We start from the raw sequence: 27,483 nt of genomic DNA on the forward strand, positions 1-27,483 counted from the left end.
AATATTATTCCGATTTTCATGTATCATTTAATTTTGTTAATTGGTAAGGTAATAAAGTGTAAATCTGTGCTTTATAGCTTTACTTTTATAGCCTGTGGATAATATTCCTCCTATTTTTGCTTATTAGAATTGCCATTAATAGAATTAAAATTCAGTTCGTAAATGTGATCACAATGACCGGCATTTACCACATATCGTGTAGTGAATGGTGTTTTGTTATGGAGTGTCCATTGTAAAGTGATTTGATCATACAGTGAACCAGTTGTAAAGCGTGGGGTCCACTGCAGTGAGCGTTGTAAGGCATATAGCACACGTTCACAGGGAATGCATCCTTGAATTGACTAAAATCACCAAGAAAATGTGACACGAAATTATTCATCCCTCCCATGATTGTATCACTCTCTACCAGGCATGAGCGACGCGTGACCCAATCAGTACCCCTACTGATTACATCATGCCATTTCTTTCATCATTCTCCACCATATTTAATAAAAAATTTCAATGGAAAAGAATATATAATTCAACATGCAGAGATTAATAGGGAGCATGTAAGGCATATAGAGAATGCATAGGTGCAATGTGACCACCGAAACCACCTGCATTGAGTAAAAAGGAGAGATCTAAGCTATTTCGACAGCGGAAGAAATTACAGAATGCTGTGAAGTTGAATAAAGAAACCGGATAAGGTCCATCCACATCTTCAGAGCCTTACAGCTCCTCAGAAATGTTAGAAGTGAATTTGGAAGGAGTCATGGAAGTTGATACTGCAAATGAAAACGATGAAGAGTCCTCGAAGCCCAGTCATAAATGAAAAGTGAAGAAGCCAAAACCAACTGCCAGAAGTACTCAATCAAATCGTTCAACATGTAGCGGGCTTAAGCAACAGGATTTCAAGAAACACCGAAGTATCCACACACAGCTTAAATGTACATTCCTGGATAATGATTTCAGTTCAGTCTGTTCTGTGTGTGTGATCGGCTTTGGTTCAAGAACGATGTGAAGATTGTAGCAGCTCAAGATCACGCTCTTCTTCAAACAGCATTTCCAAATGAGGATTTTAAGTCAAATGTCGTTGTCCTTCTCTGTTGGCCTGTAACAGCTGTTGTGGCTCTCTCAAGAACAAAATGATACCAGCTCTATTGAAGTCCACAGCACTTGCTAAAACTATATTTGGTAATGGAATGCCTCATATCTTTGAGGCTCCCATTCATGCAGATTTGTTTCCTGCAGCATTCATACAGTCAATATGGGATCTGTGGTCAAATTTAGCCTAAAGAAGTTTCACTTAACTTTTGCTATGCATGCTCTGGTGTGCACACAATTTTTTTTTTTTTTTTTTTTTGTAATAAGGATAGATGACTAGAAATGTCTATATGCCAGTATTAACGATTAATGATATCACCAAGAGACTGTCAGATATTAAAGGGGGGGGGGTAAAAAAAGAGCATTAACATTCCCATGAGACTAAAGGATTTAACCACATACTCTTGGATAAATATGGGACCATGCTGAAAAAATGCCATGGGATCAGAGAGAGAGAGAGAGAGAGAGAGAGAGAGAGAGAGAGAGAGAGAGAGAGAGTGTGTGCATGCATGCAAGCAATTCTGCCTAGGCATAATAAAAGGAACTATATGCTGAAAGCCTTGTAGATTAACTCAAGACGTGAACACTGTAAGGCTGTTGGGGAGAATTTTTATCAGCTTGACTTGCACTTATAGGCAAAGGAATCTATTTTGTAGAGATGAGATGCATTTGACAAAAGTAATGCAAGGGTTTTTGCCAGTATCGTTGAGGATACCTTAAGGGTTCAGAGAAACTGATAGTTGGATGAGACGGGGTGTAATATGGATGAGCATTTATCTGATGATAGGGTCAAAGTAATGCTTCCATACATTTCAAAAGATCTTGTTCATTGATGCAACACCATGCCAATGCCGGCAAAATGTTCTGATAAAGTAAATCCTGTTTGTTTCCCTAACTCATCTTGTAAAAAAACAACAACCTTCCCATATCAACCATCCATTCACTCCAAATGTTTGTCTAGTTCTGCCTTGAATTTATTTAAGCTGTTAGCTTCTACAATGACAGATGGAAGTTGGTTCCAGTAATCAGCTACCCACTGGCTAAAGGGAATTTTCACACATCTATTCTACAACTGTCTTTCCTCAATATGAATTTATGCCCCCTCAGGTGCAGATTCTGAGTAAGAGAAAGAAAGCCATCAGCATTGAGCTTGCTCAAACCATTCAAGTCCTTATACACCTCAGTAATATCAGCTCACCAGTGCCTAGTCTCCAGTTGCTCCAATTTCCAGAACATAAGCCTTTCTTGGTAACAGCAACCCTTTGTTCCACTCACTAATCTTGTTGTCCTTCTCTGTACTTGTTCCAGCAGCTCTTAACATCTTTCCTCAAATGAGGCATCTAGACCTTTGTGCTGTACTAGATGTGTGATGTGACCATTGCATTATACAAGGGGATAATCACCTTATCCCTGCTAGCAAAATTCCTATAGATCATTGAAAAGACCTCATTAGTTACTCTTGCAGTCTGTCTGCACTGCTCAGAAAACTTCATGTCTGACTGCATAATTATCCCCTGGAGATTGTCAGATATTAAAGGGGGTAAAAAGAGCATTAACATTCCTGTGAGACTAATGGATTTAAGCACATACAAACTGACAACCTCTTGGATAAATACGGGACCATGCTGAAAAAATGCCATGGGGTCAGAGAGAGAGAGAGAGAGAGAGTTTTTTTTTTTTTTTCATTCTCCACTACCCTGAGTATAGTACCCCATGGTTAGTATATTACTCTGGGGTTTTGCTATCCAAGCAGCAGCACTTTGTCAGTGTTAAACTTCAGTTGCCACCTCTCAACCCGTCTGCTCAACTTTTCCAGATCCTTCTGTCATTAACAACCCTACCAACCTTTGTATCATCTGCAAACTTGGACATTAAGTCAGGTATATCTTTATCGATATCATTGATAAATATAGAAAACAACAATGGGCCCAACACAGACTGCTGGTGGGATAACACTCATAATATTAGTCCATGAAAAACAGTGTTCATTGATTTCCACTCTCTGTCTTCTACCACTCAACCATCCCTTTATCCATAGCAACAACTATTGATAAAGGGATGGTTGAGTGACTTGTACTATAGTCTTCCATGTGCAACAGTATCAAAAGCTTTCCTAAAATCCAAGTATATAATATCAAAACTATTTTTTGCATCCAGTTCCTTTGTGACCACATCATAGTATCCAGTCAAACTGGTCAGACAAGACTTCTCTTTAACAAACCCATGCTGTGTCTGAACTGTAACTGTAGTCTTGTATAGGTGATCCTGCGGTTCTTCTTTAACCAGTGACTCCATTATTTTCCTCGGAACAGAAGTTAAACTAACAGGTCTGTAATTACTCGTGTTGCCTTTTGATCCCTTTTTGTGAATTGTGGATACATTTGCACATCTATAGTGTGTGGGGACCGTCCCTGAAGCCAAGGATGCCCTCATAATCATGGCTAAATGCCTGCTTATTTCCTTTGCTGCCTCCTTTATTATAACTGGATAGATCCCATTCATCCCAGGTGCTTTCCTTATGTGTAACTTCAGCAATTTCTCCTACACTTTGCTCTCAGTTATTACAAAGTCATTTAACTCCCTGTTAGAGTTTGATAAACTTCTGGCCTCCACTTTTCCAGAGAATTCCTCATTTAAATGTAGACGCAAAATACCCATTCAGTTTGTCAGCTACCTGAGTAGAATCATTAACAATTGAACCCTAGATATTAAGTGGTCCAATCTGATTCATCCCTTTCCATCTTGAGTTTCCATAAGTAAAGAAGTCTTTACAATTTTTCTTTCATCCTTTGCCAAAGATTTCTCTTAATCAGACTTTGCTTGCCTAACTTCCTTAGTGTCTTAATTACAGACTAACTTATACCAACCATAAGCTTTTTTTTTTTTTTTTATGAGAACCCCAAACACGAGAGGTATTAAACCTATAGTACTTAGTACCGTGCTTGGGTTGGAGGTTGAGAAGACGAAAGAAGATATTTGTTGATATTGGACTTGAACTTCTGTAGATTGTAATTTTCAGGAAATACGTATGAAGGAAGGTTGTTCCAGAAAACGGCAGTTGAATGAATAAATGAGGAAGATGAAAAGTTGGTTCTGTGGGTTTGAAGTTGGACAGTAAATGGATGTTGGCTGCTGGCGGCACGTGTTCGGACTGTTTTGAAAGAGAGAGCGGGAATTATAGAAGCCAATTCAGAAGAACAGTGCCCATGGAAGTATCTGTAGAAGAGGCATGCAGCAGAGACAGTGCGTCTATGAGACAGCGAGTGGAGAGACTCTGTTAGAGATGAATCATTAATTAACCGAACTGCCCTCTTCTGAATGGAATCAAGAAGCCTGAGAGAGGTTTTGGGGGCACCACCCCAGATGTGGGAACAATATTCCATGGCAGGGCGGATTTGCGATTTATACAGAGTGAACAGCTGTTTGGGAGAAAAGTAACGCCGAGAGCGAAAGAGAAAACCAAGTTTTTTAGATGCAGAGGAAGCAATATTTGTAATGTGCTTGTGCCAAGAGAGATTAGAAGTCAGGGTAATCCCCAAAAGAGATATATCATTTTGCCTAGAAATCGGAGTGTCACTAAAGATAAGCATAGGAGCAGAAGAATCCTTTTTGCGAGATATAAGACAAGATTGAGTTTTAGAAGGGTTGAAATCAACTAAGTTGTCTTTGCCCCACTGGAGAATTACCTGAAGATCGGCATTTAAGGAATTGGCAGCAGATTTTCGAGAACTTAAAGCTGATTGAGGTGGACAAGGTTTCTCAAAATGGAAAGTTGAATGCAATGTGCTATCATCGGCAAAACTATGGATAGGATTTCCAGTCAATGGAAGAAGGTCATTGATATACAAGAGGAAAAGAGTGGGGGAAAGAACCGAACCTTGGGGGACACCGGCATTAGTGGAGAAGTTAGTAGACAGAGAGCCATCTACCATCACCCTCAGTGAGCGATCAGAGAGAAAACTGGATAACCAATTACTAAAAACAGTTGGCAAACCATAAGATGGAAGCTTGTTTAGAAGACCTTTATGCCAAACACGATCAAAAGCCTTTGAGATGTCAAGAGCAACTACTTGTGTTTCACCGAACCTTTCCATTGAATTAGTCCATAAATGAGTAACATAAGCCAGAATATCACCAGTGGATCGACACTGACGGAATCCATACTGGCGATCGTTGATCAGACGGAAAGTTTCTAGGTAGTTTAAGAGTTGGCGGTTAATTGATTTCTCCATTACTTTAGAAAGAGTAGAAGTAATTGCAATGGGACGATAATTGGATGGGAGGGATTTGTCACCCTTTTTAGGAACTGGCTGGATATGAGCAAATTTCCAAGCAGAAGGAAAAACACCTTTGGAATAAGAAAGTGAAAAAAGGCGGCAAAGAATAGGAGTAAGTTCAGGAGCACAGGTTTTGAGAACAAGTGGAGAAATACCATCAGGACCTGGAGCTTTCTTAGCATCAAGATTCATCAAAATCCTTCTGATATCCTTTTGACGGAAGACCACAGGAGGCATTGAATGGAGTGTGTTAGGAATGGTGGGAGGTGTTTTACCAAGATCATTAATACATGAGCTCAAAGAAAAATGGGATGCTAGCAGGTCAGCTTTATCCTTGGCTGAAGTGACAACAGAACCATCTGGTTTGGACAGAGGTGGGAGCAGAGATGGGCAAAAGTTGCGGCCAATAGCTTTGGCAAGAGACCAGAATGCTCGGCTACCATTAGGGCAAGAAGCAAGTTTACTACTCTTAGCCTGTTCAAACTCTAGTTTGAACTGATTAATAACTGCTTTACAATTGTTGCGAGCTTTGGTGTAGGCAGAAAATGAAACTGAAGAATTAGAAACAAGCCAGTTACGATATGCAACGTTCTTCTCTTGGACAGCCTTAGCACATTTATTGGAAAACCAAGGTTTAGATAAAGGACGAGATTTTAAAGTGGAGTGTGGGATAAAGGATTCCATTCCTGCAAGAATAATTTCACTGACACGATCTGAGCAAACGTTGACATCAGAAGTTTTGAAACAGTAATCAGACCAAGGAAAAGAAGAAAAGAAGTCTCGCAGGTCATCCCATTTTGCATTCTTGTAATGCCAAACAATACGAGGTTGGGAATAGCCATGAGATAAAGGTTCCATTGGAGAAGAGGCAATCACCAAGTTGTGATCTGAAGTGCCTAAAGGACCTCTCACTTCAACCTTGTACTTAGAAGGGTTGTTTGTGAGGAAAAGATCAAGCGTATTGGCTGTATGATTAGGATTGTCCGGTATTCTTGTAGGTAAATGAACAATCTGTGCTAGGTCATTAGTAATTGCAAAAGCCTCAGCATCTCGACCTGCTGGGTCGGTGTGACTAGAAAACAGAAGCCAGCTGGAGTTGTGAACGTTAAAATCACCAAGGAAAATTACCTCACTGTTAGGAAAGTTGGACTGGAGAAAGTCAAGTTGCAAAGAGAGGAAGTCAAAGAGCTCCAAGTGATTAGTGGAGTTGGGAGAACGGTAGAGACAACAGATGAATTTTACCCAATGAGGTAGAGAGATTTTAAGCCAGAGAAGATCAAAGAGAGGAGATTCCAAATTGCCAAGTCTCTGACAGGGAATATCAGAACGGACATATGCACAAGTACCACCTTTGAGGCGAAAGGAATCATACAGCAAATAATTTGGACATGTGAGATGAGCAGTAGTTGAATCAACTGATAACTGAGATTCAGTCAGAAAAAGTACATGGGGTTTGGAAGACTGCAAGTGGAAATGGACATCGTTGAGATTAGAATTGAGACCACGTATATTTGTGAAATGAATTAGGAAGTCCTTGGGAGGTTTAGATCTTTTCGCAGATAAGCTTGCTCTATTATTTTGACAATTCATGGTGTATTCAATAGTAAGAAAAAGTGGGTTTGGACGTGCTGTATGAAGTAATGAAATTTTTGGATATGGCGTACATGTGGTAAGAATATACCCAGATCCTTGACATAACGTGGCCTCGACAATGCTCCCCGCATACACACTACTCGGACTCCCTCCAGTCACTATCTGGCAGAGTAGAGGTAGCAAGATTATACACTAGCTGATCCGGAAGCTTCCTAGAGAGTTACCAATAGGTTCAGTCCGGTGTACTAACTAGCGGCCGGCCTGCGAACACCGTTTTAGAGCTGTACCCTCGAAATGTAAGGAATATTGGATCTCGCCACGACATTCATCATAACCTCAAAAATCATCAATCATACTGCATGATGGAAGAGATAGGGAAGGGTTGGCCGGAACTTAGCTCTAGAGACTAAACATGGGTTCCACCACTTCAAGCCTCCAATAAGCAAAGTGGTGGTATTTCACCGGTTGATGAGAGTCATCTACCACCTAGTACTGCCTGGTAACATAGAGGGGCGGCGTTCCTCCATGTGGTGTGGGCGCCACACCTCGCCCCCTGCTTACGTTGGTTCACACCTGGGTGGTCACCCACCATGTACTTGTGCATGAAGGTTATACCCAGGATTACTAACAGTCCCACCATCGTGAAGGTGCAAGCAGAGGATTTGGCTGTCATAGACCGTCCGGACTTCGCCGAAATTGGGTCCACTTTGACTTGAGTGTCACCCGAATATCAGTTCCATCAGCGTTTTAGACTCACAGGTAGCAAGAACAGCTTGTCTGGCATATCTGAGAGAATGTCTGTGACAGCCTCAAGGACCTTGCTTGATAATTTGTGTGCATCCCGTGCATTTTTCTTCTGTGCACGAGTCTCATTAGTTCATCTGACCTCTGTTTGGCATGAACAATATTTCTTAGTTGGAACAAAAAAAACCTAGTAGTTTCCAAGATTACTTACTTTAATGCTTCCCATTTAGAATTTGCTATTGGCAACATCATCAGTTGGTCCCACTGTACAGAAGTTAAAAACTGTCTAACACCAATGTAGTCACCTTTACGAAAGCAAAAACTCTTCCCTTTACCCCTGATGGTAGTTACATCTTTTAGTAAATCCCACATCAGTACATTGTGATCACTGCAACCAATTGGTTCCTTTAACTGCAGATTCTTAATGAATGAACAATCACTGCTGATAATCAGATCTAGAGTATTACTCCTTTGGTTACCTCTCAACCATGCTGCTGTAGAAAACAATCATCCAGTAAATCCCCTAAAGCCTTGCTAGCATGTCAGTAACCAATCCACAAGTTCCAGTCAATATCTGGTAAATTAAAATCCCCATTACAAGATATTCTGATTTACTGGCCCATTCTATTTCTCTGTACAGTTGTGTGTTGTAATCATCATAGTCATTAGGCCTGTAGCTCACTGCTACCCCAATTTTTGGTTTCCCAGTGTTTGTCTCGCCAAACTGACTCAGCATTGAACTTTCACACATGTCAACTGGATGCACTTCCTTAGATTTTGTGTGTTTCTTAACTAACAGCATAACCTCTCCTCCCTTCCTCTCCCATCCATCCTTTCTATACACATTATACTCCCCAATTCCAATTCTGCATTCCTTATATCTGTGTGACAACACGTCTCTGATATCCTTCTTTGATGTCTTGATCAGCACTTCAAATTCATCAAATTTATTTATTGTATTCCTAGCATTGGTGTACATGCAGGTACAGTTGGTGTACCTGTTCTTACTCTTAGTTACTCCAACACAGCTAGCCCACGTATTTAATTGTTCCACGATGACTCCCATCAGATCTTGAATTCCCCAGCAGCTTGCTTTCCAGGCTGCTGTTCATTCCAATAGAAGCAGTGCAAGAATCACTTTCACCTCTGCCTCTGGCTGCTGTTAATTTATTAGTCTATGAATTCTTCCAAGCTACCAGTTTTCCTACCCACCTAATACTGCCTCGATAGCATTATCAAATATTCTTGCACCCTTTCTATTTAAGTGCATACCATCAGTGTATAGCAGCAGTTTCAACTGTTAACAAGCACAGACCACATTGAGAAAAATTCTACCCCACAATCATGCAGATCTATTCTTAATGTCATTAGTGCCAATGTGTAAAGCATCACCTCTTGTGCCCTTAAAAGGTGATATATGCTTTATGATGTCATCAACTTTTGCCTCTGGCAGACATGCCCTGGTCTTATTCTGCCTATCTTTGTTGCCCGATATAGTTCCCATTTCCCTGACAGTAGAGTTACTGACAATAACAAGCTCCTGCAGGACTAGAGTAGTCTGCCTTAAAGATTGCCGCGGTGTTGTCTGATGCATGAGAGTAAACTCTGGCATCTTAATTATTTCGAGGCATCTACCCTACTCCTCAAACTCTCAGATGCCCATCAGAATGCCGAGTTGTCCCCTAATTTCTTCACACTCTCTGCACCTAGCACCCACAAAAGGTTTCTAGATCATGTCCTGTTCCAGAGAGTTCCACAAACATTTCACAAGTTGCACATTTTTTTAAACTGTGATGCATTTGAGAATCTCCCTTTTGGTTTTCCCCCAAGCCACAGCACTCCCGTTATTTTGTGCCTGTTGCTTTACTGTCTAGTCTGGGGCATGATTTCTGTTTAAACAGAATTTAATTGATTAACAATGAAAATTAATGATTAATTAAATTTAATTGATTAATTGACAATACTACACTAAGCTAACAGATTCCTAAATGCTGTGCTACGTATTTTGCTATCTAGTTTAACATTACACCTTATGTTATTAAGCTAGCATTAGTAGAGACATAATGATGCAAGAAAGCAAGCTTATGCAGCATCAGCCAAAAAAAAAAAAAAAAAATGCTCCCATTTCACCCCTCCGTTCATTCCAAATACCTGTCCAGCTCAGCCTTAAATTTATTTAGGCTATCAACTTCCACAACAAAGGATGGAAGTCTGTTCCACCAACCAACTACCCGCTGGCTAAAGGCAAACTTCCACACATCTATACTACATCTGTCTTTCCTCAAGTTCAGTATATACCTTATGCTATACCGTAACGATCTAATATACTATAACAGTGGTATCACTTTTCGAAGTACAAAAGATCTAAGTATTGAGTAGTAACCCACAAAATCTATCTAAATTCAAAATAAATAAACTAAGGATTGTGACTAAGAATATAAAGCTATTTATAAGATATGATTTTGTATAACAGTTAGGTAAGTAAAATGGCAAAAATATTTCAAAACCTTATCCTTTTCATGGAGCTAAAAATTTGAATGCTTCCTTTAGAATTTTCTGATTTTTCATAATTGTGCAATAATTAACAGAGTTTTCTGGAATTTTCAGTGGAGAAATCAAAGAAAACATTTTCAAAAACAGTTAATTAGGGTTTCAACTATGGATAGAGTGGAATGTAGAGCACAAATTCTTGTTGCACAGGGTTAATCTTTATTCATCAGATCGTGCTGTAAGAAATGGGCGGGGTTCCATAAGGATTGGTACTGGGACCCTGCTGAATTTCTTAAATGCCATCAACATACCACTGCCTGCATCTCTATGCAGGCAGTGGTATGCTAAAAAAAAAAAGACCAAGAATATGTCTATGTATTTATTGTATAAATATACAATAATAAAATAAAATGATAAAGTCATAATAAAATCATGACGTTAATCAGGTTCATGACAATTCTAGAAATGCAAAATCTTTGACAGACTTTGAGCTGGGAATGCCATTACCTTAAGAAGAAGTAACCCAGGCAAAATTGAGCAGATGTTTGTTGGAAATAATATTCCTGTAAAATTACTACCAGAGATAATCCTTTCACAGGCTGCCACACAGGGAAAGGAAGCATAGGGGGTGCTTAAATAAGTGGGCCCTGACTGGATTTTCCATGTCACCATATACTAGCTTATAGCTCAAATGCCTCTAGCCATTGTGGGTTGAAGTGTGTGCCTCTCTACAGTTTATAACCATTGTCAGTTTAACAACCAACTCGTGAAATTTTTGAAAATTTAACAGTCTGCTCATGCAAACTAGCTTCAGCACACCACTGGATGCAGGGCATAATTCAAGGTCAGTAGAGTAGTTAATGATCAGTGCTAAGCAAAGCTTCTTTGAGATAAATTAGATAGATTGCAGGGATGGTCAGAAAAGTGGCAGCTACATTTTAATGCAGCAAAATCCAGTACACTTGGGGAATAGCAACCACAAAATAACTTATACACTCGGTGGAGTTGAACTGAAAACAGTAGAAGAAAGGGAGTTTCTACGTAGCTTTGTAGCAGTATAATCAGTATCACAAGCATATAAACTGTAATTTATAGCACTATATATGTGTTTTAATAACTTACCTTTATCACATAGTCCGTAACGTTCAATTCAACATTAATATTCATAGAGTTTTTGGTATTTGTGATTTGGCAATGATATATTATCTCAAATAGGACACTCGAGAATTCAAATCACACAGGTTGGCAATAGATAATTACATGATAATTATAGCATAATACATATAACTTAAACTTGAAAGGAGATATGAAATACATATACTGGAAGCTTGATGTTGAAATATATATATATATATATATATATATATATATTCAGTAACATAAACTTCATAGCATAACCAGTGCATAGCATTATTAATGCATTAGGATATAAGTACAGTCTAGTATTTTTAATTATATTCAACTTGAACCAAAATCATGCCTCAGAGCAGCAAAGTAAAAGGCTCAAGATAGTGAGAGGGCTGTGGCTCAGGGAGAACCTGGGGGGGGAATTGTCCTCTGAATCACAGCCTATCAAATGTACTGCTTGTTTGATGTTTGTGGACTATCAGGACGGAACATGATATTGGCAAGGGGGATTTGTATGTGCCCGATATAGTGTGAGGATGTTAGCCATCAACACAGCATTGTTATAGGCCTTTATGAGAGCTTGAAAACAGGGTGGATGCCCTCGTGGGATTTAAATTGGGTGGCCTATCAAGCTCTCAGCTGCCCACATCAATGCCAAAGTTTCTACTTGATCATCAGGCAACACAGTGGTAATCCCCAAAGCAGAATGCACTGGTCACACAAGAGCTAGTTGTTGTCGGTGGCTCTTTTGTCAGGGAAACAGGAAATGTATTATGCAAAAAGAATATGTGCAATAGAACCAGCGTATGCCTGCCAGGTACAAAAGTAGATGACTTTGTAGACAGATATCATCTTTTAAGGGCACAAAAGGTGATGTTGTACACATTGGCACTAATGACATTAAGAGTAGGAGATCTGCAGGTTACTTACCAAGTACAGGGCAGTGTTCAAAAAAGTCGAGTTAGGGTTAAATTTGAAAGTGTCTGCAATTCTGCCTACACACAATAAGAGGAAGTATATGATGAGAGAGCCTTGTCTATCAATTCAGCCCTGGACAGATTGTGCAAGGCTCGTGGTAAAATTTTTCTCAGTGTGGTCTGTGCTTGCTAACAGGAGAGGCTGCTTCTATAGGAATGGGATTCACTTAAATAGAAAGGGTGCAAGAATATTTGCTGATGCTATCGGGTCAGTGTTAGGTGGGTCGAAAAATGCTAGCTTGGGGGGATACACAGACTAATAGATGAACAATAGCTGTAGGCAGGGGTGAAATTGATTCTTGCACTGCTTCCATTGGAATGAGCAGTAGCCTGGAAAGCAAGGTGCTGGGAATTTCAAGAACTGCTGAGTCATCAGGGAACAAGTAAATACATGGGTAACTAAGAGTAAGAACAGCTTCATGTATACTTGCATGTACACAAATGCTAGGAGTATAGTAAATAAATTTGATGCATTTCAAATCATCGTGGAAGTTGACAGCTTAAATAAATTCAATGCTGAACTAGACAAATTTTGGAGTGAATAGATGGGTGAAATAGAAAGGTTTTTTTTTTTGCCTGATGCTATTATGCTAATGAGGAATGCAGAATTGGAATTTGGGGAGTACAATGTGTACAGGAAGGGAGGAGGGGTTATGCTATTAATTAAGAAACACAAAATCCAAGGAAGTGCATCCAATTGACATAGCTGAGCAGTACAATGTTGAGTCAGTTTGCTGTGACATGAGCATTTGGAAAGGAAAAATGAGAGTAGGAGTGGGTTATTGGCCTAATAACTCTGATGAGTGTAACAAACAACTGTCCAGAGAAATAGAATGGGCTAATAAATCAAAATGTCTTACAATGAGGGGATTTTAAATTTCCAGATATTGACAGGAACTTGTAGGGTTGTTCACTCGCACACTGGAAAAATGGATTTATTGGATGAGTCTTTTCTACAGCAGCATGTTTAATAGACTACCAGATGAAGTAATACTCTTGATCTGATTTTTAGCAGTGATTATTCATGCATTAAGAATCTGCGGATAAAGGAACCGCTTGGTGGCAGTGATTTCAGTGGATTGATGCAAGATTTACTTAAAGATGTAACTACCGTCAGCGGTAAAGGAAAGTGTTTTTGGTTTTGTAAAGATGACTTTGGTGGTCTCAGACAGGTTTTCAATCCTATACAGTGAGGCCAGCTGATAATGTTACCAACAGCAAATTCTAAATGGGAAGCATTCAAGAAATTAATCTTGGGAGCTACTAGGCTTTTCATAACAACTAAGAAATATTGTTCAAGGTTTTGGCTTAAATGGATGTCAGACGAAGTAATGAGAATCATGGCAGAAAAGAAAAATGCATGGATTGCATATAAATTATCAGGCCTGTGGTAGATATTAGTTAGTCTGTAATCGAGTCATGAAGGAGATTAGTCAAGCAACGGCAGATTATGAGATATCTTTGGCAAAGGAGGCAAAGAAAAACAGCAAAGACTTGTAAACTCTAGAAGGAAGGAAGGGGATGAATCAGATTGGTCAACTTGATTTCGATGGTTTGACTGTTGATGATCCTGATCAGGTAGCTGACAAACTGAATGAGTATTTTGTATTAACATTCACACATTATGAATTCTGTAGGGAAGTAGAGGCCAGAAGTTTACCACACTCTAAGAGGGAGCTGAATGATTTTGTAATAAATGCCTCCTTTAATATAACTGGATAGATGGGATCTATCCAGTTATATTAAGGGAGGCAGCAGAGGAAGTAAGCAAACCCTCGGCCATAATTATGAGAGCATCCTTGGATTCAGGGGAGGGTCCCCATGGACTGGAGATGTGCAAATGTATCCCCAGTTCATAAAGGGTCACATGAGTAATTACAGAATTGTTATAGTTTAACTTCTGTTCTGGGGAAAATAATGGAGTCTGGTTAAAGAAGCAATGCAGGATCAACTAGACAATAGCATAGTTAATACTTCAATCACTGCATGGGTTTGTCAAGGGGCAATCTTGTCTGACCAATTTCATTGGATACTACAATGTGGTCACAAAGGAACTTGGAGCAAAAAAATAAATTTGATTTATCTATACTTGGATTTCAGGAAAGCTTTTGATACTGTTGCACATACTGTCGCATAAAAGACTGCTGTACAAATTGGAGCAGTATGGCTTTAAGGGCAAGTTGCTGCTCTGGATAAAGGGATGGTTGAGTGGGCAAAAATAGAGAGTGGTAATCAATGGACAATGCCCTTCGTGGACTGATGTTATTTGTGGAGTCACCCAGGGTTCTGTGTTGGGACCATTGTTGTTTTTTCTATTTATCAGTGATATTGATGAAGGTATATCAGGCTTAATATCAGGCCAAGTTTGCAGATGATTCAAAGGTTGGCAGGGTTGTTAATTACAGTAATGACAGTGCAGTGCTGCAACAGGATTTAGAAAAGTTGGGCACATGGGCTGAGAGGTAACAGTGCCTACTTGGCTTTACCCTAAAGCTGGCCCTGAATCCGAAAGTAACGTACCAACTCTGTGGTACTAGATGCAGATTAGTAGAGTACGAAAAAAACTGGGAGTAATCGTGCAGTCAGATATGAAGTTTTCTGAGCCAGCCCATGGGGTTTTGCCAGAGCCAGTCCATGGGGTTTTGTCAATTGTATCCAGGAATTTTGCTAATGGGAATAAGGAAGTGATTATCCTTTTGTATAAGGCAATGGTCAGACAACACCTTGAGTTACTGCATAGGTCTGGAAGGCACATTTTAGGAAGGATGTAGTGTTGCTGGAATGAGTACAGAGAAGACAAAGGGAGTGCTCTTACTAAAGGCTCAAGTTCTGCAGATTGCAGCCTTTGGAGACTAGGCACCTGCTGGGTGATCTGATTGAGGTGTATAAGGCTTTGAATGGTTTGAGCAAGCTCAGTGCCTTAAGGGATTCTTGCTCAGATTATGCACTTTATGGAGGCATAAATTCAAATTGAAGAAAGACAATTGCAGAATAGATGTGTGGAAATTTGCTTTTCACCAGTGAGTGGTTGATTGCTGGAGCAAACTTATGCATTGAGGAAGTTGATAGCTTAAGAAGTTAAGGAAGAACTGGACAAACATTTGGTGCAAATGGATTGGTGAAATGGAAATTTATTTATTTTTTTTTAAATTTTTGGCTGATGCTGTATATCCTTTGCTTTCTTGCATCATATGCCATTACGGATGCTGAAGTATTTAGACTGCACATAAATTAATGTATAAAAAACATTGATCTCCTTGAAAGGTTTTAAAGACTGGCATCATGGATGGTGACATCAGCAAATGTTGCATCTATATGAAGAAATACAGGCCACTCCCGCTTTACGAGTTCCCGGGTTTACTAATTTTTTTTTTCAAGTACCAAGTATCAACAAAATCGTAAATATGAACATTAATTGCAATAAAATAAATGCTAACCGTTCATAAATAAGGCATTTCTCACCACACGTGTAGCATCTCACTGACTCATAACATAAAGCAGTTACCACACCAATATTACAAAGAATGGTTGTGTTGCTCTTCATTTTTGCTGTCTTGTGTTATTTCAAAATTATCCCCCTTATTAATACTTTATAGTATGCCAAAAATACTATGGGGAATGATGTTAATAAAGAGCAAAGAGGAATAACATTGGAAACAAAATATGAGATTATAAGCAAAAATGTGGCTGGAATGACTCTGTATGAAATGCTATTATTGAAATTTATAAAGAAAAGAAGACTATCTTGGGAAAAAATACCTCTTGAAGCATTTTTGAAGAAGAACACGACTCCTTTGTGTCAACAAACCAACCATGACTGACAAACCATCAGCAAGTGCTCATTTAGTTGACAAATAAACATTCTTTAACATTTACGACATACATAATTACTTTATTATTATAATTTGATTGGGATATAAATTACCGCTTTATGAGTGTGCCCTAGGAATGAATTATCTTGTAAAGTCAGGAACTACCTGTACTTCAAATATGTGATGCCTTACAGGAGACTTAATTGAGGTCTATAAGGCTCTGAAATGTGAAAGTAAAGTGAGTTAGCTGGATATTTTCGCTACTATAAATTATTCCTGAACTAGGGGCTATGGACCAGGGACGATGATTTATCATTGCCCCGAATTCAAGAAGAGTTTTAGAGTGAATTGTAGGAAGTTTTCTTTTTGCCAGCAGATCGTAAATTAGTGTAATAAGTTATCACCATGGGTTGAGGCTGACAGCTTGTGGAAATTCAAAGCTCATCTGGATAGGTATTGGTGTCTGTCCAGTAGGTACCTGCCAAATAGGTTTATTATTTATCTATTATTATTTTTATTTTTAATTAATTATTTTATTTTTTTCTTGGTCAGTGCAACAAAAATTTAGAGCTTTCTTACACCGTATTGGTTAATATTAATGGATTAAAAGATTCATGAAAACTTCATGAATAACTTACTTCAATATTATCTATTAAGTTTAAATGAGATGTGTAAGAAAGAGAATGAAATAGAAAACATAATAAAGAAAAGCCAGGTGGGCAGGAGTAGTAGTGCGCAGCACACGCTTCTTGATTAGACCGGGGTTCGAGCCCGTGACCACCAAATATGGAGGATGCGGAAGGTCAGGGAATGACCACTGCATATCCCCAGCCTGGTGTAAGATCTGAAAATCTTACAAAAATAAAATATATTTTTTTGACTTCTGAAGTTAGTTTTCCTTTTTGGATTCTTGCCGTTGGGAGAAATGTTAATAGCGTCAGTTTCTATAAACAAGAATTATCCAGTAAGGATTGTAAAACTTAAAAGGTAGGAAGAACGAAAAACAGAAAAATTAGCTTTGCATCCGTCAAAACAGAAAACTGACGGAAAATACTATAGCAAGCCCAGCAGGTGGTACGGCGCAACAAGTTTATGAGGGGTCACGCACCGGAAACGCATATGGCTAAACGCACACACAAGCCTCTAAAAATAGACGCGATGGTCTCCAGTGACACATTTGTGGTTTGTCTGTAGTGCTTTTGAGACAAGCTGTGATGACCCAGAAGGAGTTGTTTTGATGCATTCGGCCTACATGAAAGAGCTCAACGGATGTTAACAGGTAGGAAATAAAAAAAAGGAGAGGGGTATTGTGAATCACGTGCCACAGGGCTGGCTGACCTGCCAACAAATGAAAGGATAAAAATGAATATAGGAAGGAGGAGATTGGGAGACCACTGTAGGAAGGCGTGGAAAACTGAGAAGAAAAATTTGTGGATGGAGACGGACAGAAGGAGAGTGAGGGAGTGTCAGTGAGTTGGGCAGTAAGATGAGAGGGGGTCAGTGTCAGTGAGTTGGGCAGTAAGATGAGAGTGGGTCAGTGTCAGTGAGTGGGGCAGTAAGATGAGAGTTGGAGAAGAAAAGAAAGGAATGAGTTCTTTTAGATAGAGTAGCCGGTGGAGAAAAGTGGCTAAGTTTTAATGTGTAGTCAGTATGAGGGGGAGATAAGCTTTAAGTGAACAGTTAAGTCGTTAATCTAATAAGTTAGTGAGAGAGGCAGTCGAGTAAGTGGAAAGATGAAGTTGAGGTGCAGAAGTCGGTCAGACAGTCAGTCAAAAGTAGATTGAGTTTCGAAGTGAGAGATGAACACGTGCCATAGAAAAGAGGGAAAAGTTTTCAAGATCCTTAAAGTAGATGAGAAGGAGTCAACTCCATTATGAAGGAACGATATTGCCTGATATTCTGAGAGCAAGTACGCTGGAGCTGATGAAATCCGAAGCCGGACAAAAAGAGTACAGCCATTCTGATCAGATGAAATTAATGCGTCCATAAAGAAATAAAAAGGTACCCAGGAAGGAATCCAGTATCTTATATCGAACTCCCCCAGTGATTGTGAGATGCGACCCAGATAGAAAGAATCCCCTACTCGCTTAGAGAAGGATGTACCGTGAAGTCTGCCAAGTTATGTCAGTAAGTGATTAGTTTGTTTAAGTACTCTCACCATCACATCGATTATAGACACCTGATAACCAATTTATCAGAACTTTTGATTGAACACATATGTATAAGTAGTACTTTATTGTAATGAATAAGTTAGTGAATGTTATGGACTGAAGGACATTACCCAGGGCAAGTCAATATATATACAGTATAGATAAATTTTGGAAGGGAATAGATATAAAATTTTTGAAGTGATTGATACTTGTTAATATTTGGTTAAATAAGTGAATGACTAAGTATGAATTTTGAAAGGGGATAGACGGATGTCAGTAACCCCCGAATGTGCAGGTAGTTAATTGTAGAAATTTGATAGTAATAATTACCTAGATTAGAGAAGGTTGTAGGCTATAATCTGTTAGAAAACCGAGTAATGATTTATACTGAAATTAAGAGTATCGGAGCTTTATCAATTTGGAGTAGGAATTGTTTTGTAATGAAAGGAGAATGTTAATAGATTCTTTTGAAAGTCAATTGAACTCAGGAGTAAGGAAGTAAAAACATTTTGTAGTTTAAAAGAGGGGATAGTTGATTATGATTTATGTAAAGGAAATAGCCCTCCTTGAGTTTACTCAATAGGCAAAATACCTTGCTCCTATACATTCTGTTATAAGAAGATGAAATTAAATCTATTTGGTCATGAGTTTAATAAATTTCTTTTGTTTGATGTATCTATGTAAAAAATGTCCAATAAACTGTATTTTTATTATACAACATTTGTGTGTCTCTTTGTTATTCTGAGAAAAAGCCTATCCAAAGGGAATTAAACTCAACAAGGAGATTTTCCCCTAGAACTTGGAATTTTCTGAAGTAAAATAGTCAGATGCGCAAGTGGGGAGTTATTATAAAGGGGAGTTGTTAAAAGGGGAAATAATAAATATAACCAAATATATAAAATAACATTTTTTTAAAATACCCCCCCCCCACACTGGATAAAGGGTGAGGGTTGGCGTCAGGAAGGGCATCCAGCCGCAAAACTTTCATGCCAAAACAATAAAAATGCTGACCCCATATATAATGGGAAAAAGCGAGGACAAAAAAATAAATAAATAAATAAAAAAAAATAAAGAAAACACATCATCTGTTAAGAAGTTGACAATCTTAGCAGGAGGTGTACTTCTCGATGTGTCTTATCGTTTTCGTTTCATTCTTTTCCACATATTTCATTAAGATTCAGCAGATAATATAGAGGATATACCAAATTAATGATGTGCACTTAAAAGCCAATGTTAAGTTTCTTTGTTCATGTTTAGCCTGAAGTAATTTTTTAATAAAAAGATTAGTTATTTAAATATTGTTGTTTTAAGTGAATTTGTTTGTGAAAGAAGATTCAGTTACTTAATTTAAATTTGTTGAGCAGTGTGAATGTACTGAGATTGTCAATTCCTGTAAGTTGGCATTGTCCACTTGAACCAGGTTGTAGAAATTGGCATTAGCTAATTGTAAAGATTTTTTATTAGCTAATGCTGTATAATTGAACAAAGCAAAAAAAATAATAAATAAATGAAGCAAAAAACTTTAAAATACAGTGCATTTCATTTCATCAATCATGATATGTGTAAATTGCCTTCTGCATTTTATGACACATTAATCAGTTGTTAATTTTGAGTACAATTTGGGGTGCATCTTTCGGACAATGCTGAAAATTTGGTTGAAATGCTCCGTAGTTCTGGAGCATTCAAGCTAAAGCCAGATGTCTGTCAAGTCTTCCATTTTTCAGTTTATAAAACTTGGCTGGTATGAATTCTTAATTTTTTAGGTATGATATTGTTTTTATTCCTTTTAATGTTTTAATTTTTAAGCATATTTCAAAATGCCTAGAAACAGGGTTTCTCCAGTTGATTGAATTAATTCAAATGGTGGTATTAACACTGCTGCCATGTTATTGCTTAGGAATTCAAATTTCTCACCTCAAAAAAAAAAAAAAAAAAAAAAAAAAAAACCTGATTTCTAGAGTATGTGGCATGTATTATTTAATTTTCCCTGAACTAGGTTTTTAGGGAAAATGAAATGCATGCCACATATTTAATAGCGCAGTGTCATGCAAACTTTTTTGATTTTTAGCTTTACCTATGAGTCCCCAAAGTAAAATATATTGTTTTATTATTCTCAATAATCTCAAAAATTCTTATTTTTCATTTATAAATAGTTTTAAAGATATTTTTGATAGGTCGGTTAAATATATTTTTTAAAATATTTCTTATGTACTTTCAAAATTTGCATTTGTCATTTTTCAAAGTATGCATTTTAAAAAATAAAATAACTGCTTATCTGTCAGTGTGCAGTCTGTCCTAATATAATATATCCTAATAATATCACTTATATCTAGGAATTCAGAAATGCTAGGTTATGAAAAAGTCTATAACAACATACTTCTCACAACTATTGTGACAGTGAGCATGCATCTTTTTTACTATGAACTCATTTATGTTATACATACATAGAGGAGCAGAGAATCCACTTGTCTGTGGACCTCCTTCCTGAAGTTCATAGACCCAGTTGCATACTGTTCAGCCAGTGCAACTGGACACTTTTTTTGTCATATACTCCCATTAATATCACAAACTGGTTGGGGAGCCCTGTTTTAAAATAATATATTAAAAGTACAATTATTCATATTATTTTACTTGTTCAGTTATTTGTATTTAATATTCTCTTTGTTTTACTAGTTGAAAAATGTAATTTCTTATAATATTTACAGCAAAAATTGGGCTCCCAGCATGTGATCTCATTGCACTTCTGATTTCTGTATGACACATAATGGCACTGGACAGCTTTAAAAGTTGTAAGTTTATTGACCCTGTGGCTAGTCAGCGTTCGTTATTATACCATCAGAGACAAGGAGTCCTTTGTTGCTGCTGTAGGTATCCCATTATTCTAAGCCATTGTAAACATGTAGAACATGGTGCTCTTGATGAACTTTGTGAAAGAATCTTGTCTTGTAATATTCGGGTGAGTAAGAGAAACTCCAACCAAACAAGAAGTGCCAAGAGTGTTTCATCTTCAGACCTCCATGTTAATCTTCTTAGCTCCCGACGTCAGTATGCAATTTTACATACCTCCCAGAAGGAATGTATTTGTGCCATGCCTCACAACTCTTTACCAAGAAATTATGCGGCTAATACTTCTTGGTCAAATGAACTTTTAAATATCTTTCCTAGGAAGTGCTTTAGCCTTCCCCATTGTTATAAGCATCATATAGCTTTAAGTTGCAGTGTACAGCCGGATGAGAGGAGATGTCTGAGGTGTGAAAGACATGATGGACGATATGTAGAAAAAAATAATTCTGCTGTTTGGTCTCGTGGCTGGGAACCTCTCCATTATAAGAAGAGGATTAATCCTTCAGAATTCAAAATAAAAGTAGATGTAAGTGTTAGACTGTTTTGTTTTCTCTTGGAAAATGCTCTACATATACATACACATCTGTATTTTGTATTTTTAAATGGAGAATTTTTTTTTTTTAATATATATATATATATTCTTGCTCTCACCCCCTACACGTCTTCATTTACTTGAGAAACAGTGAATGCCAAAATCATACAAATTAACCTGTACTATAAAAAGGCTCATTATTGAACCATTAGCAAATAAAACAAATTATTTACTGTTAAGAAGCCTATAAAGTATATATTTGTGTTTTCCATGTAATTTCCTTTATTATTGCATAGAAATAATATAATTTATTTAGATTATAATATAAAAAAAATAATTGATAATTTATTTTTAGCCTGGAGTACCAAATATTTTTTCAAGTGACCAAACAATGTAGAATCATCCAGTACTACACTTCAAAGTTATATATAGTTCTTTACATTTATAGTACTCATTATTTTTCTACTTAGTAATTTCTTTATAGCAAAGTCTCAGAAAGGAAGGTTACTTTTATCTTATTCTTAAACTATTCTAACTAACCCTACTAATTTATATCTTTCACTTGCTGATTTTTCCTCTCGAGTGTGACACTTTCTCACCACTTAAGCCTTCAAGCAAACCTATGCTGTGATATACAAACTGATATATACAAACCTTATCCTGACACACGTAATCCGAACATAACTTTGCAACGTGACTATCCACCACTTTGCAGTTCCATTCATTATCAAATTAGCCAGTGAGTAAACTTGCCTTTTCTGGTTCAGAAAGGTCTACAAAGGCTGCTCTGTCCACCAAAGATTTTCAGGAAACACCACTCTGAGGATATCATCATTATCAGCCATTTTCAATCCACTGCAAGATGAAGGCCTCTCTAGCAACTTTCCAGTTCCTTCTGTTTTGTGCAATGGCCAACCATTTACTACCCATGAATTCATGAATTTCACCTGTCCATCTCGTTGTTGTCTTCCAGGTTTTCTCTTAGCTCCTCTTGGGTACCATTCTGTTATTTTCTTAGTCCATCTGTCATTATGTCTTCGAGCTATGTGTCCTGCCTAAGACCATTTTAGTTCTTTAGTTTTGATAAGAATGTCCTTTACTTGAGTTTGCTGCCTAATCCATGTGTTTCTCTTCTTATCTAACAGGCTGATTCCCAATATAATTTGTTCCATTCTTCATTGTGTAGTTCTCAGCTTCTCTTCCATAGGGAAGTTTCTTAATTCGTTACATTCTTCGTTGTGTAGTTCTCAGCTTCTCTTCCATAGGGAAGAGAAGCTGAGAACTACACAACGGTGAGTGTCCAAGTTTCACTTCCTTAAGTTATGGTGGGGAGTATACATTGGTTCATTATTTTATTTTTCAGAAAAATTGGAATATTGCTCCTCAGTATGTGACTATATTTCCTGAATGCTATCCATCCAAAATTTATTCTTCTCTTGACTTCCATCCATTTATCATTATTACAACTAATGATTTGTCCCAGATGACTCCACCTTTTCAATTGCTGCTCCTTCAATCATTATATCCCTTTCTGTGGCATACTGTTTCATCATTACTTTTGTTTTAGCCCTATTCATCTTTAGTCCAAAATCCTTAGTAACTCTGTATAACTGATTCAGATTTTCCTCTAATTTTTTGGAATCTTGGCTTATGACCACAATGTCATCTGTAAATCGTAAATGGTTTAGATACTTTCCATTCACATTGATTCCTTTCTGCTACCAGTCTGATCTTCTGAAAGCTTCCTCAAGGGCATCAGTAAACAACTTCGGAGATATTATGTCTCCTTGTCGAACTCCTTTCTCAATTTTAAAAATCCTACTGTCTTTGTCCAGTCTAATAAAGGAGGTAGCATTCTCATATATTTTCTTCAAAATCATAATATATGGGTTATCTATGCCTTGTTTTTCCAGTGCCCGAAACATTGCCTTATGCTGTATGGAGTCAAATGGCTTTTCATAATCCACAAATGCCAGGCATAATGGTGTTTTACTTTCTCCATTTGCTGTGACATTACGTAAAGGTGATCCATAGTGAGAATCCTGTTCTAAAGCCAGCTTGCTCTTTCGGTTGATTCTCATCAACTATTCTTTCTAACCAGTTAGTAATGACCCTTGTGAACAACTTGTAGATGTGCGATTACAAGCTAACTGGTCTATAATTTCCAATTTCTGATTTATCTCCTTTCTTATGCAGCAAAACTGTGATTGCATTATTCCACTCCTTAGGCGTCACTCCTTTTCAAATGTATTTTGTGAAGAGTCTTGCGAGTTTTTGTGTCATGTGTCTTCTTCCCAATTTTAACAACTCTACAGTAACTTCATCTTCCCCCAGGGCTTTCTGATTCTTCGTTTTCTTCAACGCATGTTCTACCTCATCAGGAAGGATATCAGGTACGTTGTATGTATGTCGCGCCTCCGTAGCCAGGTGGGTAGGAGCAGCAGTGCGTTGCGCACTCTTCTTGATCAGACCGGGGTTTGAGCCTGTGACCACGAAATACGGAGGATGCGGAAAGGTCAGGAAATGACCACCGCATATCCCCGGAGCAATATGGCCTTAGTTGCTAATTCTCCTAAAAATCAAATAACAACAACAACACTGTATGTGTTACTAATTTGCGATCCATCTTCCCCACTGCTGGCATTATTCCCTTGCTCCTTGTATGACTCTTTATAGTAGTCTTCTGCTATTTGAATTATGCCTTCAGTTTCAGTATTATTTGTCTTCCTGTATTACTGCTCATGGCTGCTGATTTAAATCCTTTATTTTCCCTTAGTGCTTGTTCTACTTTTCATGTGTTAAATCTTCTTATGTCCTCTCTGAGTCTCTTTCTAATGGCTTTGCATAACTCAGTATACTCAATTTTCTCCCTGTCAGTGTTTTTCTTGCTCTTCATTTGTCGTCTTCAGTTATGACAAGTGTTCCTTGTCTAATTTTTTCTTCTTTGGATTTCTTTTTACCTATAGGTTTCTTGGGCTTAATCACTTTCAAAAAGTTGTAATATTCCTCGTTGATATCTTGGTTCTGAGCAGTCTGCAGAACTCACACTTGTTCTTAAGTTCCAGTACGTACTGCTTTTTCTCCTCTTCTGTTATCTCAAAGACCTTTGTATTATTTATTCAAGTCAGTTTTTTCCTTACTTTTCGTACATCTGTATCGTGAGCATCTTACCATTCTGTGATCACTTCAAACATTTACCTTGTTCAGGACAGTAACATCATTCATGATATATCTTTTGTTAGTGAGGATGAAGTTGATTCCATTAGTTGTTAATCCATTTGGGCTCTTCCATGTCCACTTTCTTTTCACCCTTTTCTTGAAAAAAGTGTTCATTACTGACATTCCTTGAGATTCTGCAAATTCCACAAATCTTTCACCTCTTTCATTTTTTTCACCAATTCCAAAATTTCCTATAGTTCCCCTTTCTGCACTGTTTTGTCTCTTTCCAACCTTAGCATTGAAGTCCCCCCATAATGATAGGATAGAGAGTTTTCTGTTCATCTAAAAGATTCTCAATTTCAGTGTACATTTCTTCAACCTCTTCTTCATCATGGCTCGATGTTGGTGCATAAATCGTTATAACCTTCAGTTTATACCTTTTAGAAATCTTGAGTAGTAGTCTTGACACCCTTGGTGATGTACTTTTGAATTCCAAAATGTTGTTTTTTATATCTTTATGGACCAGAAAGCCAACTCCACCTTCACTCCTTTCACTGTTTCCATTGGTGTACAGCAGATTTCCACTTGATAAACTTATAAGTGATTCATTTCTTCTTCTTGTTTCAGCCAAGCTGATGATATTCCAATTCACATTTTCTAATTCTTTTTCCAGCTCTAATATCCTGTCTCCGCCGATGAGCAATCTTACATTGTAACAGGCCAAATTCAGTTTCCGTGCATGGCAGCCTGGTCGTACCCAGAGATTCTTAGCACACTGTGATCCTGCTGCTGGGGACTGAGGGCCATTTGTTTCATTGTGCTGTCATGTGCTAGAGGGTTTGGTCTTTTCCTCTTCACACTGACCAGGCATCTTGAAGAGAACCACTCTACATGTTCATTGCCACCTAAGTGATGTAACAGGACTTACCACCGAGAAGGTGTGCATAAGTGGATTTTAGGGAGGCAGGCCAACCAGACTTCTCCTAAATCTTCTGAAATAGAAAGATATTGGATCCATCAGTGTTTTAGACTGAGTGTCTGATAACACACACAATGCCTGTTCCCCTCTGAGGATATACAGAGTTGAAACTAAACAGCAAACATTCAGGTTTCCTAAATCTTGGCCTTCAGTGGAGTCAAAGTTATGGTAACTCTTTATGCAACTCTCAGCTCTTCCAGAGGTGTCATCTCCAAATAGGACATAATGGATATCACAAAAGAAGAGCGCCTCCGAAGCCAGGTGGGAAGGTGCAGCAGTGCATAGCACACGCTTCTTGATTAGACCGGGGTTCGAGCCCGTCACCATCAAATACGGAGGATGCGGAAAGGTCAGGGAATGACCACCGCATATTTCCGGAGTACTATGGCCTTAGTTGCTAATGCTCCTAAAAACCAAATAACAAACAACAAATAACAACAAAAGAAGAAGAAATTGTACACAAACTGTGAAGTCAGGGTGTGCAGGCAAAATGAATACATATTAGAAAAGATGGTGTACTGGTAGTACCCACATGCAATTGCTTATCAAAGAGTTTCTGTTTATCCCAACTGTGGTTCCAAGGAATATTCACAAACTGTCTTGAATTCTCAAACTTCAAAATGTCTAAGCTGTAAAGGTGATCACCAGGCCTATTGTACAGTATGTGAGCAGTGGGGTGTAAAAAAGATATACAGGGTGTGCATATCTTAAGATAGCATCACATAAGCATGTGGGACCCAGTTCCAGGATGTATTTAAGCCCTAAAAACAATAAAAAAAAAGTTAATGTAAATGCAAATCTGATTTTGCCTTGTTTCTGAGTTACCGAGCCATTTTTGTGTTTCAACAACTGTCTGCTTAGATTTACAGGAAAGGCTCAAAATGACCACTGTGCACCTGAATACAAGCCTGCAAACACCTCATTGTAGACCTTCTCACCCGGCCAAAAGTTTCAGCCATCTGTCGGATTTGATGCTCTGGTGCTGATGGGGCTACCACCATCTTAAACCCATTTTCTAAATGAATCAGTTTCTGTACACCATTCGTGTATTCTCTGAGAGGTCTTCTTATTTGGCATGTGACAGTTAGGGAAGTTTCCTGCCTGCATAGAGGTATCTTGCCCTATCCATTGCATCTAGCAAGTCAATAATTAGATACATGTCTGCCATCTCTCAATTTGAATAAGCATCCATTACCACAGCAAATGCACAGTATCAAAATGTTAATAACAAGCTCCAGATGTAGCACCCTTGTTAGGAGAACCAACTGAAATTACTCAAAGAACACTGCAGGATCAGCAAAGTCCTCTACGAGATATTGAGCATTGTTTGTAAACAGTTAAATGATGCCAGCTATACAAACTCAGTTTGTGGAAAGAATTGCCAGAACACAAAAATAGCTATGACTTGGAAACAAGCCAAAATCACACCTATGTTTACATGAAATTTTTTTATTGTGTTTAGATCCTAAATTCATCCCCGAAGTGCAAAATAAAACACAAGATGACATATCTGGATGCAAAAAGCAAGTTTTTCCAGTTGTTAAATACTGTAGATTCTTGATTTTCCAGGGGATAGATGGTAAAAATAAAATCCTAGATAATCAATTTCCTGGTTAATCCAAAGATATAGAAAAATGTTCAGCAAAGTACCTTAAAAATATAGTGATAGATAAAAACCAAAAAAACTTACTATGCACTACTCACGTGTCTAATAT

General features: G+C 38.0%; 1 protein-coding gene across 1 annotated transcript in view; it reads left to right on the forward strand.

The window, feature by feature from the left end:
- The first annotated feature begins 21,018 nt into the window (after window positions 1-21,018).
- The window catches only part of LOC150076512 (uncharacterized), a 188,149-nt gene continuing 181,684 nt past the window's right edge, over window positions 21,019-27,483 (forward strand). The window contains exon 1 of the mRNA XM_090387374.1: window positions 21,019-21,624. Coding sequence (XP_090243500.1) covers window positions 21,019-21,624 — 606 coding nt within the window. The remainder of the gene's footprint in view (window positions 21,625-27,483) is intronic.

The sequence above is a fragment of the Mastigoproctus giganteus genome, chromosome 13 (assembly GCF_048544385.1).
Source record: "Mastigoproctus giganteus isolate SK-2022 chromosome 13, ASM4854438v1, whole genome shotgun sequence".
NCBI classification, from domain to species: domain Eukaryota; kingdom Metazoa; phylum Arthropoda; class Arachnida; order Uropygi; family Thelyphonidae; genus Mastigoproctus; species Mastigoproctus giganteus.